Genomic DNA, 18,656 nt, shown 5'->3' with positions numbered 1-18,656 from the left:
TTGATATTATTATACTTTGTTTAGAGGGAGGGGGGTGTATATCTGTTTATAGGCGGCAATTACTACTTCCCATTAAGTGACCCATTAGCTTGTTTGCCATTTTAAGTTATAAAAAAAATATATATACTGTTTTCAAACATGATTATCCACGGAACCCTATTTATGTGTACACAATACATTTGTTCTTACCTAATATTATTTCATATCTCATTATCAGTTTAAATATTACGTAAAATTATCCACAACAACAAAAAAAAAAATGTATATATGTATATATGTGTTAATTATGTATTTTTTATCTTTATTAACGTGCTATGATAATGTGCCGGCATATGCCAATGTACATAGCGGATTTTACATGTCATAAGCAAGACAGATAGTTTCAAGTATTGTGTATTGAACAACGTTGTGTTTGTGGCTTCAAACATGTCTATAAAACAAGGGTTCCGTGTAACAAATGCGTTTGCCAAAATAAATAATAGTGTGTTTAGTGTGGTAGCGAGGAAGATTCATGTGTGGAATGATGATAAAACAGTGAATTCTCCCTACAAGGATGTAGTTATTCCCGAGACGACGCTGGCGGAATATGTTTGGCAAGTTTTGGATAAACACCCCACTAAGACGGCGACGGTAATTAAATAATTTATTAAAATAAATGTTAATATAACTAAAGATGGTCTTACAAAAAAAAAATCGATTGTAATTGTGACAAAACCAATTATTTCGATTTAAAAACTGAATCGATTTTGATAAAGTTTGTTTGGGACCAATCTGTAAGTATATCCTTTTAGATTAAAAAAAAAGAATATTCCAAATCGGTTTACAGTTGACGAAGAGATAAGGATCTCATATTGTAATAAATATACAAAAATAGACAACCATATTGAGAGGGGGGAAAGGGATTGTTAGTAATGGAGACTGAGAATCCCATTGCTAGCAATATACCCAACCAGGTCGACCTCCTCGCGGTTCTACCTGGAAATTATCATGGTTAATTCCTGATGAATTCATCATGATGGGCTAACTGACCTGTTTCATCCTCATCTATCATCCTTCACTGGTACCCCGCCAGCGTATACCAATAGTGCAGGCGGAGTACCATTCCATTATCACCCATTAAAAAAAACACCTTCCTTTCCCGTGGGTGACGTTAAAGGCGACTAAAGGGACTTAATGTTCGAGGATGGGCAGAAGCATTCCAGGTCCCCCCTGGAAACAATCGTGCTGAATTCCAGGTGTGTTCATCACGTTTAGTTAACTGACCTGCCTTTTCATCCTCATCTATCATCCCTCACTGGTGCCTCGCCAGTGTATACCGATAGCGCAGGCGGGGTTGCCATTCCATTATCATCTATTCGGTATTAATTCATCAGGAATTAACCATGATAGTTTCCAGGGAGAACCGAGCGGAGGTCGACCTGGTTGGGTATATTGCTAGCAATGGGATTCTCAGTCTCCATTACTAACAATCCCTTTCCCCCCTAAGCAGGTTAGTTAGCCCATCGCGACGAATTCAACAAGAATTGTTCACGATGGTGTCCAAAGGGAACCGCGTGGAGGTCGACCTGATATTACACCCTGTATTACTAGCAATGGGTTCATTAGACACCATTACTAACAATTCCATTCCCCCGGAAAGGAAGGTGTGGACCATTCTATGCCTGGACCAGACGGCATGCAATATGCATAACGTAATGTATTATTTACGTTTGTAGAGTACATAGCTGAGGTCAATGCGAAGGTAGATACAAAGTACAGTCGCAGATATTATCATATATTAAAACAACGTTTATCCGTGTTTTTTTTTAATAGATGATAATGGAACGATAACCCCGTCTGCGTTATCGGTATACGCTGACGGGGCACTGTCTAATAGGCGAGGATGAAAAGGCAGGTCAGTTAGCCCATCGTGATGAATACATCTGGATTTCAGCATTTTTTTTAACTACTTAGAATGGCAAACAAGCTGACGGCTCACCTGATGGAAAGTGGTAACCGTTGCCTATAGACATGAGCAGTGCCATGGACATAACAGAGTATACTGTTTCGCCCATGATACCCCCCATGCGTTGCCATTTCTGAGGACTCAGGTGTTATTCCTCTGTACCCAGTAAATTCACGCTATATCCATGCAAACACAACTGCTTCACGATTGGAACACGAATGGGACAGAGGCACCCAAGCAATCGACTTTTGTACAAAGTCTCCCTCTGGTGACAGCATGATGGTTTCTAGGGGGGCGGAAGGGGCATGTAGATTTACCTATTAATAATTCCAAGGCATGTAAATGTTAGGTAATTAATGTATTATTATTTGCATTGTTTTATTATGTTTTTTTTTGTACAACTTAGAATGGCAAACAAGCTGGCGGCCCATCTGATGGAAAGCGGTGACCGTCGTCTATAGACCAGTGCACAGTTAAAGGGCGATGTGATGATGATGATGATGAATACATAAATCATTCAATACACGAGTAAAAAAAACCTGCAATTATAAATAGTTATGATAAATAGGTTCGTAATCATAAAATAAGCTTAAATTAAAAAGATAATACCTTTATTATATGCTATAATTGATTAATGATTCAATGCATTATAAAGATAAATATTAATACCAGTAAAGTATAATATTCTGTGATGTTACGTTTTAAATAATAATAATAAAAAAAAATATGAAGCATAAAAATAAATAAAAATCAGTTTTAAAATATACAAATGAAGCCTTTTTATATATATTCTACTTGGACTAGTAGGTTAATACTACTAAAAAAACTAATAACTAGACTACAAACATACATACATATCTGTCACGCCTGTCTCCCATTAGGGTAGGCAGAAACAATGGAACGTCAAATGCTTCGATTCAAACAAACCTCTTTCGCTTCTTCCACATTCATCAATCTTTTCATACATGCTCGCCGGTTGCGGGTACTTTTAATTTGGCCCTTCTTCAGCACGTCGCCTATTTGGTCAACATACGTCCATCTAGGGCGGCCCCTACCGACATCTCCCTTTTTGCTCGATAAATCTCTCTCGTAATTCTTCTTTCATCCATCCTCTCCAAATGACCAAACCAACGCAACATTCCTTTTTCGATTTTTGTCACTACATCGTCTTTCAGTCTAATTAGACTACTAATAAAAATATTTGAAAGTTTGAGTATTCATTTTAGACGTGCTCGCTAAGAAAATAAAAATATTTTTTTAATTAATTCCATTATTCATTCAATTCCATTATTAATTATATATAAAACTATTCTAAATTTCAAGTCGATAGCGTTAATAGTTGCCGAGATATAACACAGACAGACAGATAGATGGATTGACAGACAAAACCACATCATAAAGGTTCCTTTGCATCTTTTTGGTACGGAACCCTAAAAAATAAAGGTACACGCGTAAACACACCTATGCTACAGTTTGTATATAAAAATCTAGTTTTTTGCACGCGCCTTTTTACATGTAGATTTTGGAATATGAAACTCAATGATTTAGACCATTTCTAAATAGCGCAAGAAGATAAAAAATACACAAGTTTTTAATTTAGCCCATCAGAAATACTACTGTGAAAATCGCATCCAATTTGCTGCAGCAATTTTAGTGTGATGCCGAAACAAACGTACATACATACTGGCAAAAATCTAAAAATATTGTTATATGTGCATATATTTTTTTCAATTTTCAAACGTGTACACAACATATAGTCATATGTATAAATGTTGCTGTCAAAACTTTTAACTAGTCAAAAGTACTTTTTTTTTGTTGGATGAACATGGATTGGTAACCCCGCCTGCGCTAACGGGATACGCTTGCGGAGCACCAGTGAAGGGTGATAAATGAGAATGAAAACAGGCCTGTTAGCCCATCATGATGAATTCATTAGGAATTAACCATGATAGTTTACAGAGGGAACCGCGAGGTGGTCGACCTGGTTGGGTATATTGCTAGCAATGGGATTCTCAGTCTCCATTACTAACAATCCCTTTCCCCCGCAAATTTGCGGTTAGGTTAGGTTAGGTACTTTTAACTGTTATTTTAGTCAAAAGTATTGTTAACTAAAGCATACGGTCAAAAGTACTTTTGACTGGTCAAGAGTTTTGACTGCAACATATATACGTATAGATAAACATAGTGATAAGAAAATTAATCGCACCATAAAACTATAGGCCTAGAAAAGGTGATAGTCCTCATGCCAAAGATAAGGAAAGATTATTATTGGGTTTTTGTACAACGAAAGCAACAAATAAATAAAATTATAAATAAATAAAAAACACCTTGAAATGCCAAGACAGATTATCATAAATTGTAGCTAAGAACAACTTCGATCAGTTCAACTTTGAATCAAAACTACCCACATCATAATCGGTCCATACGTTTAGGAGCTATGATACGCAGATACAGACACCTACAAATGTCAAATTCATGACTACTAATACACTACTTTTTTGCGTCGGGGGTTAAAAATAACAAAATGAGAACAAAGGGATATAGAAAGAGCCTCGAATCTGCGACCGTCAAAAGGTAGATAGCTAGATAAATTTTTTTATTATAAATTCCTCAGGAATGGCAACGCATGGGGGGTATCATGAGCGAAACAGTATACTCAGTTATGTCCATGGTACTGCTCATGTCTACGTCATGGCGACGGTTACCACTTTCCATCAGGTGGACCGTCAGCTTGTTTGCCATTCTAAGTTATATAATTGTGTAAAAAAAAAAAACATTAATTAGGTACATTATTACTACTAAAGTTGATATACCAACATCTACATATATACCTAAAGATTATTTTTTAATTTAATATATAAAATTACAGATATGTGCTATAACGAAAAGGCATTACACGTTCGAGCAAATATATAAACAGAGTCAAACATTAGGTGCTAACCTTAGAAGAAAATTCAATATACAAGATGGAGATACTGTCGCTGTCTTACTGCCAAATATACCAGAGTACCCAACTGTGGTATTCGGTATATTAAATGCTGGGGGAATCGTCACTACACTAAATCCCATATACACTGCTTGTAAGTATTTTCTATTATAAGTTCTTAATATTTTAGTCCTTAGGTACCATGTATCCATTACATTTTTTTTCTAATACACAAAATGGTGTTCAAGTAAATGGACGATGTTTTTTTTTGATGGATGAAAATGGTATGGTAACTCCGCCTGCGCTAACGGGATACGCTGGCGGAGCACCAGTGAAGGGTGATCGATATACTTATATTGACATGTAGTAGTATTCGGTTTTGTTTTCTATAATTGCATTTAAATAATTTATTAAAAATACGTACTCGAAAAAAATTTATTATGAGAAATCGATGTTTTTTTAGTTTTCGACTTTTGCAATCAATTTATCAGACTTCAGTTCGGATCAATTTAAAAATTAATCTTTTTCGAATTATTTTCACCATCCTTAATTTTATAAAAAGTCTTCCTTCATTTACACATAGAGTAGATTCTAAGATTTAATACCTTAATCTTTCTTCTAACATGAAAATTATAATTTGATAGTTTGGTAAAACTTAAGTTACGAAACAAAGAGCTAAGTATTTGTAACATAATGCTATTATAAATTAATTTATACTACTTCTTAGAATAATAACTTTGTTGTAATTTACATATGAAATTTTAGTTTTACATATAGAGACGAAGATATAACATAGAGTGGCGCTTTAGTATTAAAGCCACGCACACACGCACTAACTCACGCAGCACACGCACGCACACGCACATGCACGCACACGCACACGCACACACACACACTATACTCAAATTGGTTTTAACTGTATTTAGTATTTAATTACTCTATTTAATTTATTGCTTCATTCTATATTTAAATTTACCATCTATTTTAAATGTGTTAATAAATTGCAAGCTCATTATTTTAATGTAAGAGGGAACAGCATCTAAGAAAGTTTTAGTAAGTTGCAATAAGTTTTGTAGCATAAAACGAGGAAATTGAATTAACTTATTTAAAGTACTGGATCCATTTGGATGGAACTTAATTGGTACCCTTGGTAGTTCTTGTTGGTAATTCAAAGTCTACAATAGTGAAGTTGGAAAATTGCACGTTATAAATCACAATCTTCATTCATAATGCCCACTACTAAATAGAATTGATGAGAGGCTTATAGAACTGTTCCCAGAAGGGGGTTGAATTGGTAAAGTAATGCCATGGTAAATGAATTCTGAGAAATTGAAATGAGAATTTGATAGTTCACCTACTGGAAGGGGGAGTTGTTACTTAGCCCATAGTCTTCATGGCCATATTTTTACGTTCATATTCGATGAGTTGCAGTTCTTGTAATTGCTAATAAAATGCTTGTTTTCAATACTTTCTTGTTCAATATTGAATATATATATTGAATTAGAAAGGTCTTACAAGTGAACATAGGTGAATTACTTTGCGTGAATTTACTAGGTACAGAGGAATAACACCTGAGTCCTTAGGAATGGCAACGCATGGGGGGTATCATGGGCGAAACAGTATACTCTGTTATGTCCATGGTACTGCTCATGTCTATAGGCGACGGTTACCACTTTCTATCAGGTGGGCCGTCAGCTTGTTTGCCATTCTAAGTTGTATAAAAAAAAAGATTTATACAAATAAATTCACTATCGCGCACATTATGTCTAATTAAACATTGTTACTGTATTTAAGAGTGCATTAAAGTTCCCTTATCAATATTATAAATGTCAAAGTAGCGACCATTATGAAATTTGATATACATGACTAAACTATATGATGTAGGCTAATTTTTATGCCAATCAGTGGACATGTTCTGGTCAAAGGAACGAAGTCGCGGGCAATAGATTGTATGTGTATATTATGAAGCTTTTATTTTATTAAGGCTATTATTTCAATGCAACACAATAATTATTAAACTACTCTTTATTTACAGATGAAGTACAACGACAGATACAGTTGTCTGAAGCAAAATTAATAGTAACACTTCCAGAACTGGTTACTGTAGTGAATAAAGCTTTAGAATTAGCAAAAGTGAATATTCCCGTAATAGCTGTGAATACAAATCAAGATTTACCTGACGGCACAGTTTCATATAAAGAGCTTGTTGAAGATAATCATGTTGATTTAAACGTTTTGAAACAAGTAAAGAGAAACGTCAACGATGTAGCATTTCTACCATATTCCAGTGGAACGACTGGACTTCCTAAAGGAGTGGAGCTAACTAATAAATGCCTTGTAGCAAATTTACAACAACAAACTACTGACATGAGAATGTACTCGTTTACAACAGGTAAGTGGAAAGGTATGCACTTGCACTTTGAGATAAAACTCGACACTGATGGACAGACAACGCACCAGTCTAGAGGAGATAAGAATCTTCTATTACTTATTCAGTTGGAAATAAAAGTAATTAGCATCTTTTGAAGAAGTGTTTTAACAGAAACTAAACTATTTCACATTACATAAACATAATTAGAAAATTGACAAACATTTTTTATGGTACTATCTTGAAAGTTAAATGCGTCGTATTAATTTGAGAGGATTACATTTTATTGTCAAGTTTCGATCGAAATTTCTTTGGAAAAAATGGTAGAACGCAACTTAAAAGTGATGCCAATAATTTAATTTTTAACCTAAACATTATAAATAAACAAAACTAGAGCCTGCGGCTTTTCATGCATGGTCTTGTATTGCCCTTTAAATTAAATTAAATTAAAAAAAAATTTTAGTGAATGATTACATTAAAAATAAACCTATGTTCCTAATTTTAGTTTTCTAGTCTTAATAATTTAGGTTGTCTGTTGATAATCAGTTAGAATTACAATTTTATAAATATAAATATAAGTATTGCATTGATTTTCAGAGACCAACCAAGATTCCGTATTGGCTGTGTTGCCAATATTCCACGTATACGGCTTATCTTATGTAATGCTACAAAGTCTCACAGCTGGTCTGAAGCTTGTCACGTTGCCTAAATTTCAGCCGGATACATTTCTTCATTCATTACTAGAGTACAAAATTAACAATCTTTATTTGGCTCCGCCTATGGGTAATTAATTTTATTTATTTAAACTTTAGGTTTGAGCAAAATTTGCAGAATAAGACAGACCATATTTCATTGGCGAATTTGAGGTTATTTATCATTGGCTCCTTGTACGCATGTACTATCTATAGAATCAGTTTTACATAGGCTTTGTTGAAATTACATTTTCCAATTTTTTTTTATACCACAAAGGTCATATATCAAACAAGCATATATCCCGTCTGATCGTAAATGGTTATTGCAGCCTATGGACGCCTGCACCACCATGGGTGTAGCGTGTGCGTGGCTGATCTTGAAGAAATATTAGTATACCTACCCTTTTTGAAGAACTCCATACTGTAGTCTCTAGAGAAAACCTTGGCAGGAAGCCCATTCCACAGCTTGAGCGTTACTATTTAATGAATGATAATGGAATGGTAACCCCACCCGCGCTATCGGTATACACTGGCGGGGCACCAGTAAGGGATGACAGATGAGGATGAAAGCAGGTCAGTTAGCCCATCGTGACGAATTCAACGATAAATTAATCACGACGGTTTCCAGGGGGAACCGCGTGGAGGTCGACCTGATAGGATATATTGATAGCAATGGGGCCTAACCTCTCCATTACTATCAAACTCTTCCCCCCAGCCTGAGCGTTCGTGGGAGAAAATTCCTCTGAAACCGCACTGTACGTGACCATTTAGGTTCAAGCGTGTGAGGATGAATTCTCTGTCGATGGCGAGCGATGCCATGATAAAAGGTGGCTGTAGGCATCACCTCAAACAACTTATGAAATCTTGTATACACAAAAAGTATTGTAAAACGCCATAGGTTTAGATGGGAATAGAAAACGCAAGTAGGAAGTAACTTTAGTTTCTTTTACTTAGCTGTGTTTATTTATTTGTCGTATATGTTATACAAATCTATAAAACTATTTCTAAATACCAAAAACTCTGAGTTTCGAATCGATATTTTGCCAGAGTTTAAGTAGGCTCATTTCATCTGTTCAGACTATTTAGGCAAAATTTTGACATGCGAAGTACTAACAGTTTATTATTTATTTAAATTCAATCTAAAAAAAATGTATTCTATAAAGAAAATATTTATTACTTAGGTAAAAAACGTTGCGTGCAAAGAATAAGAAATTTTAAATTTATATTTAAGTTTCGTGAGTATTGAGAGTTTAAATAGAAATACCTGGAATATTCGAAGTATTAATACTCGTAGTTGTTTGTATTATTAGCTGTTGCACTTCAGCTGCCCGATAACTACATGCTTTCCAACTGTATCGGGTTGACTGGAAGAGATCTCTGTCAACGTAATGTAATTTACAATGTTAATGCATTTATAAATATTGTGAGCAAGGGTGGACTTATCTCTGACAGAGATCTCTTCTAGTCAACCCAATGCAGTTAGAAAACATGTTGCTAGCGGGCAGCTGAAGTGCTACAACTATTAATATTTAGTATACATAAACAAATATACAGTTAAATAAAATATTAAGATACATAATAAAATATTACATAAATACATATACTATATATATATATATATATATATATATATATATATATATATATAAATCCAATTAAGTCATATATGTGTATTCAAAGATATGCATATGTAAGTCTGTACAAATGTATATATATAAATGCAATATGCAAACAAAAAAATCCATCAGAATGTTTCTATTCATATTCGTACTTTGACGTTGGTAATGATACACAGGAACAATAGCTCTCACTGCACACGGGATAGACGTTTTCCAGCGCTGTGGAAATTTAATTTCCGTAGAGTGCGCTGAGTGGTGTTTGTAACAAAAAAAAATATTAATTAATTAGTTTATATTTTAAAACAGCTATAATTGTGATATATTGTCAATAAGAACTTTATCACGTGACTTTAAAAAAAAGGAAATTTTTAATTCGGTTGTATTTTTTTTGTCTCTGTGACGTCATAACTCCGTCAGTTATAAACTGATTTGATTCTTTCTTTATCTGAAAGTATATACCTGTAGATCAGATTTTGAATCCGAACAACTGGTTTTCTCACAATGGAAGTTGGTATTTTGTGGAACATAATTATATTTTAAGTGTAAAAACAAGAAAAAGTTTTTTTTTTGGATTATACCTGTGCTTATAAATATGAGTATTTTGGGATATTTGGAGTGGCGTTAGGCTTTATTTTGGACGTGCTATAAGCTATGAGGATACTAACGAATGAAATGTGGTGACCATAAACTGCCATAGACCGAGTTACAAACCGAGGTTTTCCCTAGAGGCTATAGTATGGGGTTCTTAAAAAAGGTTGTATCAGGGTCGGCTATGCGCACGTGACACCCTTAGTGTTGCAAGCGTTCATAGACTACAGCGACCGTTTACCGTCACACGGGCTTATTTATCACCTTTATGGTAAAAACCTTTTCTATATTTTGCACCATTTATATAAAAGTTTTTAATAAAACTTGGTTTAAATAAATGATGAGACGCAATATAATACATAGTAAACAGGTTGTTTTATTTCAGTTAGTCGTAACTAATTATTTATGTTTTTAATGAAAATTAACAATATGTACATGAGTAGAGTTTTACTTATCAGATAATTGACTCATAGTAACTTTGTTATTATTTGATTATGATTGAAAATTAACAATACGTACATGAGTAGAGTTTTACTTATTAGATAATTGACTCATAGTAACTTTGTTATTATTTGATTATGATTGAAAATTAACAATATGTACATGAGTAGAGTTTTACTTATTAGATAATTGACTCATAGTAACTTTGTTATTATTTGATTATGATTGAAAATTAACAATATGTACATGAGTAGAGTTTTACTTATCAGGTATTTGACTCATAGTAACTTTGTTATTATTTGATTATGATTGAAATTTCCCATCAAATCATTTCTTTGACTTGTAGTAACCTTGTTATTATTTCATTATATTTTTTTTATAGAATAAATTCGATGTGCAAGCGAAGAGAGTGAGCAAAGTTGAACCTGTTTGTACAATGTTTTTTTTTTCTTTCAGTTTTGTTTCTTGGCTCACATCCTCAGGCTACGAGCAAACATTTGGAGTCATTACGTGTTATGGTTTCCGGAGCAGCGCCACTATCTCGGGTGGATTTAGATAAGCTTATGGGTAAAGTCAAGGTACATTCAATTGTACTTTATTAAAATATATTTTATAAGAAAAATGGCAGGTAAGTGTATTTCAATGTTGTTGATGTTATTAGAGAACAACTTGTGTGGTAATATTGTCATCTGATAAAGATTGGTGAAAATATAAACAAATGACGAAACAAACTGGACATTAAGGTAAAAAAGTTGATTTATTGATTGAATATATCGATTTGCTGTTAATTTATTCAAGACAGTGTTTTTGTAATAATTTCAGCAAAATTTGATTATATTCCTATTAAGTTTTATTGAACAAGCAAATAATAGTAGTGCATGTGGTTATCGTACTATAAACACGTTATAACTTTGAGTGTAGTAAATATATTTTTTTATTTAAATCTCTTAGATCAGAGTTGTCCAACCTTTTTTTTGTTGAGCTCCCCCGTATTACATATAATATTTTTATGCCCCTCTCGAATTTTGTTTTTATAGAAAAATACACATTCTTTTAACGACTTTTATTTATTTCAATTTAATATTATTTTAATTAAAAAAATAAAGGTCAAATAAAAACCATGTTTTACTAATATATATAACAGAGAACTAATGAGAAACTAAAAATAGCATGCTTTGTACCAGTTGGTTCTTTTAAGGTTTAGTTAATTTTTTCCCGCTATTAAAACGTACTGCTCCCCCTTGAGATCTCTCTACGCCCCCAGGGGGGCTCGCACCCCTGGTTGGGAAGTTCTGCCTTAAATTCTCAATGAACAATAACACATTGAATGAATTGATATTGATATTGCAATGAAAAGACTAATTACATTGTGAATGAGTCTATAGGAACCGTTATAACTGGACTCCATTGTGGTTTCGTTATTGTTCATAAACTTATAGATTAATTTGTCTATTGTTTATTACAATATTCGCAAATAAAATAATATAAAAATATAATTGAAGTACTAAAGAATGATTTTTTCTCAAAATCGCAAAAACATAAGTTACGTAAACGTATGCAGCAATTAATCATTTAAAACGAGTTTTTGTTTTTTTTTTTATACTGCTAAAGTGACGAAGAAGGTATATATGTATAGAATATAGATAAAAAATATTTTTAATTTATATAATTTAGAATAGTTTCGTCACATGAATTTCGTATGTTTTGCTTAAATTTTTTACGGTATATTGACTAAACAAGAATTATACTTAATCTATGCAAATAATCATTATGTTATTTAAGAGTCGGCACTATCTTTACATTGACGAAACTAGAAAAAGAATCTATGCACGACTAGAATTATCAATACAATAAAACAAAAAAAAAAAAATTCATTGTTCAATTATTAGTATTATTATATCAGTATCAATAAGTACTATAAAAAATGTAGCTTCTTTATAGAGTAAAATTTTTAAATGAAATGGTATGGTTACATAGATTTTATATACATTTTTTTTTCGAAGTGACAAAAGTGAAAAAATTAAAATGTAAGATTTATCTAGCACCGCGCTAGATGAATTTTACATTTTTTTTTGCATATTAAATTATTATATTCGTTCGAAATTTGAATATATTTTTTTCTTGCAGTCAGTTTATCTAGAATAAAAAATTTTGCCAAGCACGATAAAACTAAATTGTGTTTCATATCTTACCTCAAGATGAACTACTCTTAGAATTACTATAATAATATAAAATACGGGTCTCTCTATTTCCTACGATATATGTAATTACCTAACTTATTAAGTAAAATTATATTAAAAAAATTTTTAGAGATTTTGACAATTTTATAATAAATTAGCTAGGATTGATTTAAATTGAAAGTAATTTTCTATATTTTTTTAATATAAATTTAGCTTTTTTCAAAAGCAATAGTGAACAATTTTTACTAAAAAAAAATTGAAATTGGCCCGCAATTGGCGGAGAAATTGGTGGACATATGTAAAAAATATACAGTTGAACTTAGAAGCACTTCCTTTTTCGAAATCGATTAAAAATATACACAATGTCGTTTGTATTAATCTAGATATTATAATTATTATTTGAAATAAGTTCCGTTTGGTTACAGCATGAATTTCACTTCACACAAGGATATGGCATGACGGAAGCTTCGCCTTTGGTCACAATAAGTCCTATAGGAAGCAAGGAATACGAGACATCTGGATTTGCATTGCCTAATATCCAACTGAGAGTAGTTGATGGGGATTTAAAAAACTTGGGTCCCGGCGAGGTCAGTATAGACAATGCTTTATTTACGTCATCATCATACCAGCCTTTAACTGTTCACTGATGAACATAAGCCTCCCCTTTGGGGGGTTTTTTTTTGTAGTTACCACGCTTGATAGGCGGATTGGTAACCGCAGTGAGGCTTTAGAGATGTTTTAATAGGGACGCTACTGCCGATCTCTCATCTTCCCTTAGTCGGCTCTTACGACACTTACAGGAAAGGAAGGGGTGGCCTATTCTATGGCGGGACCACACGGCCATTTTATTTTCATTTATTTATTCATACTGATTAGTTATATAATAGTAAATAGGCCACCAGTTCGCCGCGTGGTCCCGGCATAGAACGGGCCACTCTTTCCTTTTTGTAGCAATATACTGAGCATAGAACTATTTCACTGAACATTGCAACACACACACACACACACACATATATTTACCTGCTTTATTTGAGGAAACGATAGAAACTTTTTAAATCGTATTTTTTTGTTTTGGTTTATAATTAATATCGTCATGCTTAGTTTTTTTATTTATGCCACTGTGTGAGTCTAATAATTCTATAAACTTTCTTTCTTTCTTTTCTTTCTTAAGGAAAAATAATATGAGGGGTCTCAATAAGAGCAACAGATGTCTGTCTGTATTTTTGTTCTGGCATCACGTAAAAACTATTGCATCAAAATTGGATGCCATTTTTACATTTGTATTCCTTTAACGTGCAACATAAAATCTGGTGGATGTTTTATTTTGATACGTTATTTAGAAATGGCCTAATTCATTAATTTTCCTACTTCTAAAATTTATACGTACTAAGTAATGAAAAAAAAAATTAGGAAGTATAATAATTATCACCGGCATCATCATATCAGCCTTTAATCTTCCACTGTTGAACATAAGCCTCCCCTTTGGGGGTTGCTACGCCGGGACCACATGGTCATATAATAAATATTATTATTATAAGAAAATATATTCTATTCTGCACCTGTATGGATATTCATATATATATATATATATATATATATATATATATATATATATATGACCTATTTATGCTTTAATTCCTTCTACCCAAAGGTTGTCTGGAAGAGATTGCTTAGGAATAAGACCGCCTTTTGTACTACACTATACGTATTGAAAATTGTTCAACAAATCCTGTTATGTTGGTGCAATAAAGTGATAAATAAATAAATAAATAATAAATTTGAATGAAATATGGTGCATGAGTAATATGATCTATATTAGGGTATGATCTACTCGTAAACCAATTTTCATTCAAATTTGTTTAGTAGTATTTGCGTGAAAGAGTCACAAACATCTATTGTTACAAAATTTTGCATTAAACATATTAATTGGAATGATTAGGAATTTTTTAAAAAAAAAAATTACATTATGTTTTAATGTAAAACTACTGATTTATCTTGTAATTTAGTCGAGAAAACTCGACTAGTTTCCGGACAATTCGGGACCCTTAGACTCGAGTGGCTGCAATGCGAGCGCAAGCTAACTAACGAAACTAGTCCAGCTTTTTCGATTAAATTGTACGTAAGTAACACCGGTAGTATCTCGTGTGGTTTTGGCGTAGAATAGGCCACCCCTTTCTTTCTTGTAGGTATTGTAAGAGGTGACTAAGAGAGGGCGAGCGTTAGGCAGCAGTATCCCTCTTAAAACATCGCGGTTGCGAATTCGCCTGCCAAGTATGGCAACTACTGGTATAACCCCCCTAGGGGGAAGCTTATGTTCAACATATGATTATGTTACACCGGTAGTTATTAAATTAAATAGGATAGGTTAGGATTTGAAATGGATTAAATTATTATTACAATACAGGTAGGAGAATTACTCATCAAAGGACCAAATCTTATGAGAGGGTACAAAAACAACCCAGAGGCAAATAAAGAAGTGTTTGTTGATAATGACTGGTATAGGAGCGGAGACCTGGTGAGCATCAACGACCGTGGACTGGTCACTATCGCTGATAGATTGAAAGAACTTATAAAGGTAAAAAATATGATTGTTTAAATAATATTTTTTTGTATAATTAAAATTTTACTGCAATGGCGTCTCACTCGTCTTTTTACCATAAACAATACTTATCCTAAATATGTTTAAGAATAAGTCAGATATTTTCATAAATACTAGATATTGACAGACGCTCTCTTTAAGTTTTTAACAGTTACTCTTAATTACTAATATTTTTACATGTTAATAATAATAAAAAAAAAAAGTATCTAAAATGAATTAAGTAGCTAGTAAGTAGTATTGAATTATGTGAAATAAATAAATTAGTAGTGTTTTGGTTTGAAGCGATGTTGTAGTGAAATTATTGGGTATACACATTAGACCTGTTTATATAATTATAGTGGTTTTTTTTTAAATATAATAATGTGTAGTTAATATGTACCTATATAAACCTTAATTAACTTGGATATAAAACATTTTTTTAATACTCGTATTCTTAATCTATGATTGCGGTGAAAGATTATCAAAATATTACTGGCACGTACACGTTCATACTTCTAAATTTAAATTAAAAACAAAATTATGTAAAAGGCGTAGATTGAGAAAGGTACTATTCCTAATCTATAATCGGATTTGAATTAAATTATCGAATGTTTACATAGCTACAAAGTTATTTAGGTAATTTAGTTATTTATCTGAGTGTGCTTTGAATTTTAATGAAGTTTCTGTATTTTAAAGGTGAAAGGGTACCAAGTACCACCAGCTGAATTAGAAAACGTGGTCAAGGAAAACCCAGTAGTCGCCGACGCAGCTGTTATAGGAGCCCCGGATCCACAAACAGGAGAGAGGCCAAAGGCTTTCGTCGTCCTTAAAGAGGGAAGTAAAGCAACCGAACAGGACATAATCAATTTTGTTAGTGAAAGAGTAGCGCCTTATAAAAAAATAAAAGAAGTTGTATTTTTAGATAATATTCCTAAGAACCCATCGGGGAAGATTTTAAGAAGGGTTCTTAAAGAAAAATATTGCTAATTGTTTTTAAATCATTAATTATATCGATAGAGCACTGTATGTCAAAAACTTGTTAACATGCAGCTGCCAAATTGGGCTGTCTCAATTTGACACATTTTTTTATACTTGAAATAAAAAAAAATACGCGCCATTTTTTCAGTGTTACGAGTAATTAGATTAAAAATTACCAAGATTTAATTGATTTAAAAAAAAAATGGAATTCGTAACTATAGCTTCTGATATTATATAAATATACATATTGGTTATAGATTAATATGTGTATATTAATTAAAATGGCGATCATTTGCTATTATTTTCAAAACGAAAACATAAGTCTGTACTTGGAGGTACTTGGATATAGATTAAAGTAATCAATAAAATATAAGCATCATTACGAATCATTACTTTCTCTATCAAATATATTCTTAAGAATTTAGTATATTGTATGTTTTCATTTTTCAATTTAACCTTACAGTTTAATTTCTCCCATATACTGAAAAATAAATGTACATTATTGTGGCAACTACTGGAAAAACTCCCCAATGAGGGGATGCATTTAAGGTTTAGAATCGTTCAGCAGTGGACAGTAGAAGGCTGATATGGTGTGTTAAACTTATTCATGCACATATGGATAAAAAATTATCTGTTTTGATGAAGATAAGGTTTGCTGGAAGAAATCTCTTATTAGAGATTAGCTCGCCATGTTTAAAATGAATTGTGCTTAACATTTTATTTTACGTACAATAAAGAATAAAGAAGCATTCAGGAGACAGTCTATCTATATAGTCTAAGGTTTAAATACAGAATATTTGATGTTTAGTGCAACCAGAGGGAGACTTTGTACAGAAGTCGATTGCTTGGCTACCTCTGTCCCTTTCGTGTTTCAACTGTGAAGCAGTTGTGTTTGCATGTCTGTGTTTCGGTTTGAAGGGTGGGATGTGGCGTGAATTTACTGGGTGCAGAGGAATGACACCTGAGTCCTCAGGAATGGCAACGCATGGGGGGTATCATGGACAAAACAGTATACTCTGTTATTTCCATGGTACTGCTCATGTCTATAGGCGGCGGTTACCACTTTCCATCAGATGGGCCGTCAGCTTGTTTGCCATTCTAAGTTGTATAAAAAAATTAAATGAATATATAAAAAAAAAAGTTAATGTAATTTAAATAAAAAATCTTAAAACATCACCTGTATTTACTTACTTTTATCTTAATTAATTTTACAAATTAATTATTATTTCAGCATGATAATAGAACTGTTCACATACACAAGTGACGGTTATCTTTTTCCATTATTCAGCCGTTAGCCATTTTGTTTAATAAAAAAACAATTATATAATAAAAAAATTGTCCCCTATAAAGATATAACTCAGATATTTCTAGCTATATTTTTTAAATAACGCACGTTACTAGGCTAAATATAGTCAACATATATTTATTTACGTCACTACAACTGTGTTATGTAAATTCATCACAATTAATATACAGGCGCCAAGACGCACATATATTTTATATATTGCCATTCAAAATTACTCCATATTAATATAATATATACTGATTAGCATAAGAATACAGTGAACTGCGATTATTTAGCTTTTTGTTTTCCATTAATAGTGTCATTCGATTTTGATCTTTATTGTTAAATAAATAAGTTTGTATATTAATAAATAATATTTATGGCATTTTTGACATATCAAATTTATTATAGTTTCACATTTTTCAACTTGGAATTTCTATGTTTGATAGACGACCTTGGTGTGTAGTCGTTTTACACAGTACCTCCATCTGCCGGCGTTCATAGGTTCGGCCTTCGTGTAATATAAACTTCATAGAGAAAGTCGATTTTTTTACGGTACTTAGAATGGCAATGTCGTTTGCTTGGGTACCTCTGTCCCACTCGTGTTTCAACCGTGAAGCAGTTGTGTTTGCATGGCTGTGTTTCGGTTTGAAGGGTGGGATATAGCGTGAATTTACTGGGTACAGAGGAATAACACCTGAGTCCTCAGGAATGGCAACGCATGGGGGGTATCATGGGCGAAATAGTGTACTCTGTTATGTCCATGGTACTGCTCCTGTCTATAGGCGACGGTTACCACTTTCCATCAGGTGGGCCGTTAGCTTGTTTGCCATTCTAAGTTGTATAGAAAAAAATACTTAGGGAATAAAATGGTAATTTTTATTTCCATAAGAAAATGTGCATCCAGTAGTTTACGGTAGGGAGTAAAACACTTACCATCAGGTGAGCCGCATGCTCGTTTGCCCCATGTGTTATAAAAAAAGTGCAATGTTTGTTGCTTCAATTAGTTATTGTATAATTTGTAACACGCGAGATGAATGGTATGAGTATACCGTA

At 32.8% G+C, this 18,656-nt stretch overlaps 1 protein-coding gene across 1 annotated transcript; it reads left to right on the top strand.

Moving 5' to 3' along the window:
• The first annotated feature begins 318 nt into the window (after positions 1-318).
• Positions 319-16,742, top strand: LOC113512983 (uncharacterized). The gene is made up of 8 exons (XM_052893646.1): positions 319-630; positions 4,815-5,025; positions 6,907-7,263; positions 7,837-8,022; positions 11,036-11,157; positions 13,185-13,346; positions 15,164-15,334; positions 16,034-16,742. The coding sequence occupies exons 1-8, from the start codon at positions 427-429 to the stop codon at positions 16,322-16,324; spliced, it is 1,704 nt and encodes a 567-aa protein (XP_052749606.1). The 5' UTR covers positions 319-426; the 3' UTR covers positions 16,325-16,742.
• The last annotated feature ends 1,914 nt before the right edge of the window (positions 16,743-18,656 follow it).

This window comes from Galleria mellonella, unplaced genomic scaffold (genome assembly GCF_026898425.1).
Source record: "Galleria mellonella isolate WM207_F2 unplaced genomic scaffold, CSIRO_AGI_GalMel_v1 utg182, whole genome shotgun sequence".
In the NCBI taxonomy this organism is placed as follows: Eukaryota; Metazoa; Arthropoda; class Insecta; order Lepidoptera; family Pyralidae; genus Galleria; species Galleria mellonella.
Note: the sequence above shows the minus strand (reverse complement) of the source record. Positions and strands in the feature narration are given on the sequence as shown.

Excerpts from the sequence above, each read along its gene's own strand:
- LOC113512983 (XM_052893646.1), top strand. The coding sequence starts at position 427 with ATGTCTATAAAACAAGGGTTCCGTGTAACAAATGCGTTTGCCAAAATA. Across the intron at positions 5,026-6,906 it reads AAATCCCATATACACTGCTT|ATGAAGTACAACGACAGATA; the intron begins GTAAGTATTTTC and ends CTTTATTTACAG. Across the intron at positions 7,264-7,836 it reads AATGTACTCGTTTACAACAG|AGACCAACCAAGATTCCGTA; the intron begins GTAAGTGGAAAG and ends ATTGATTTTCAG.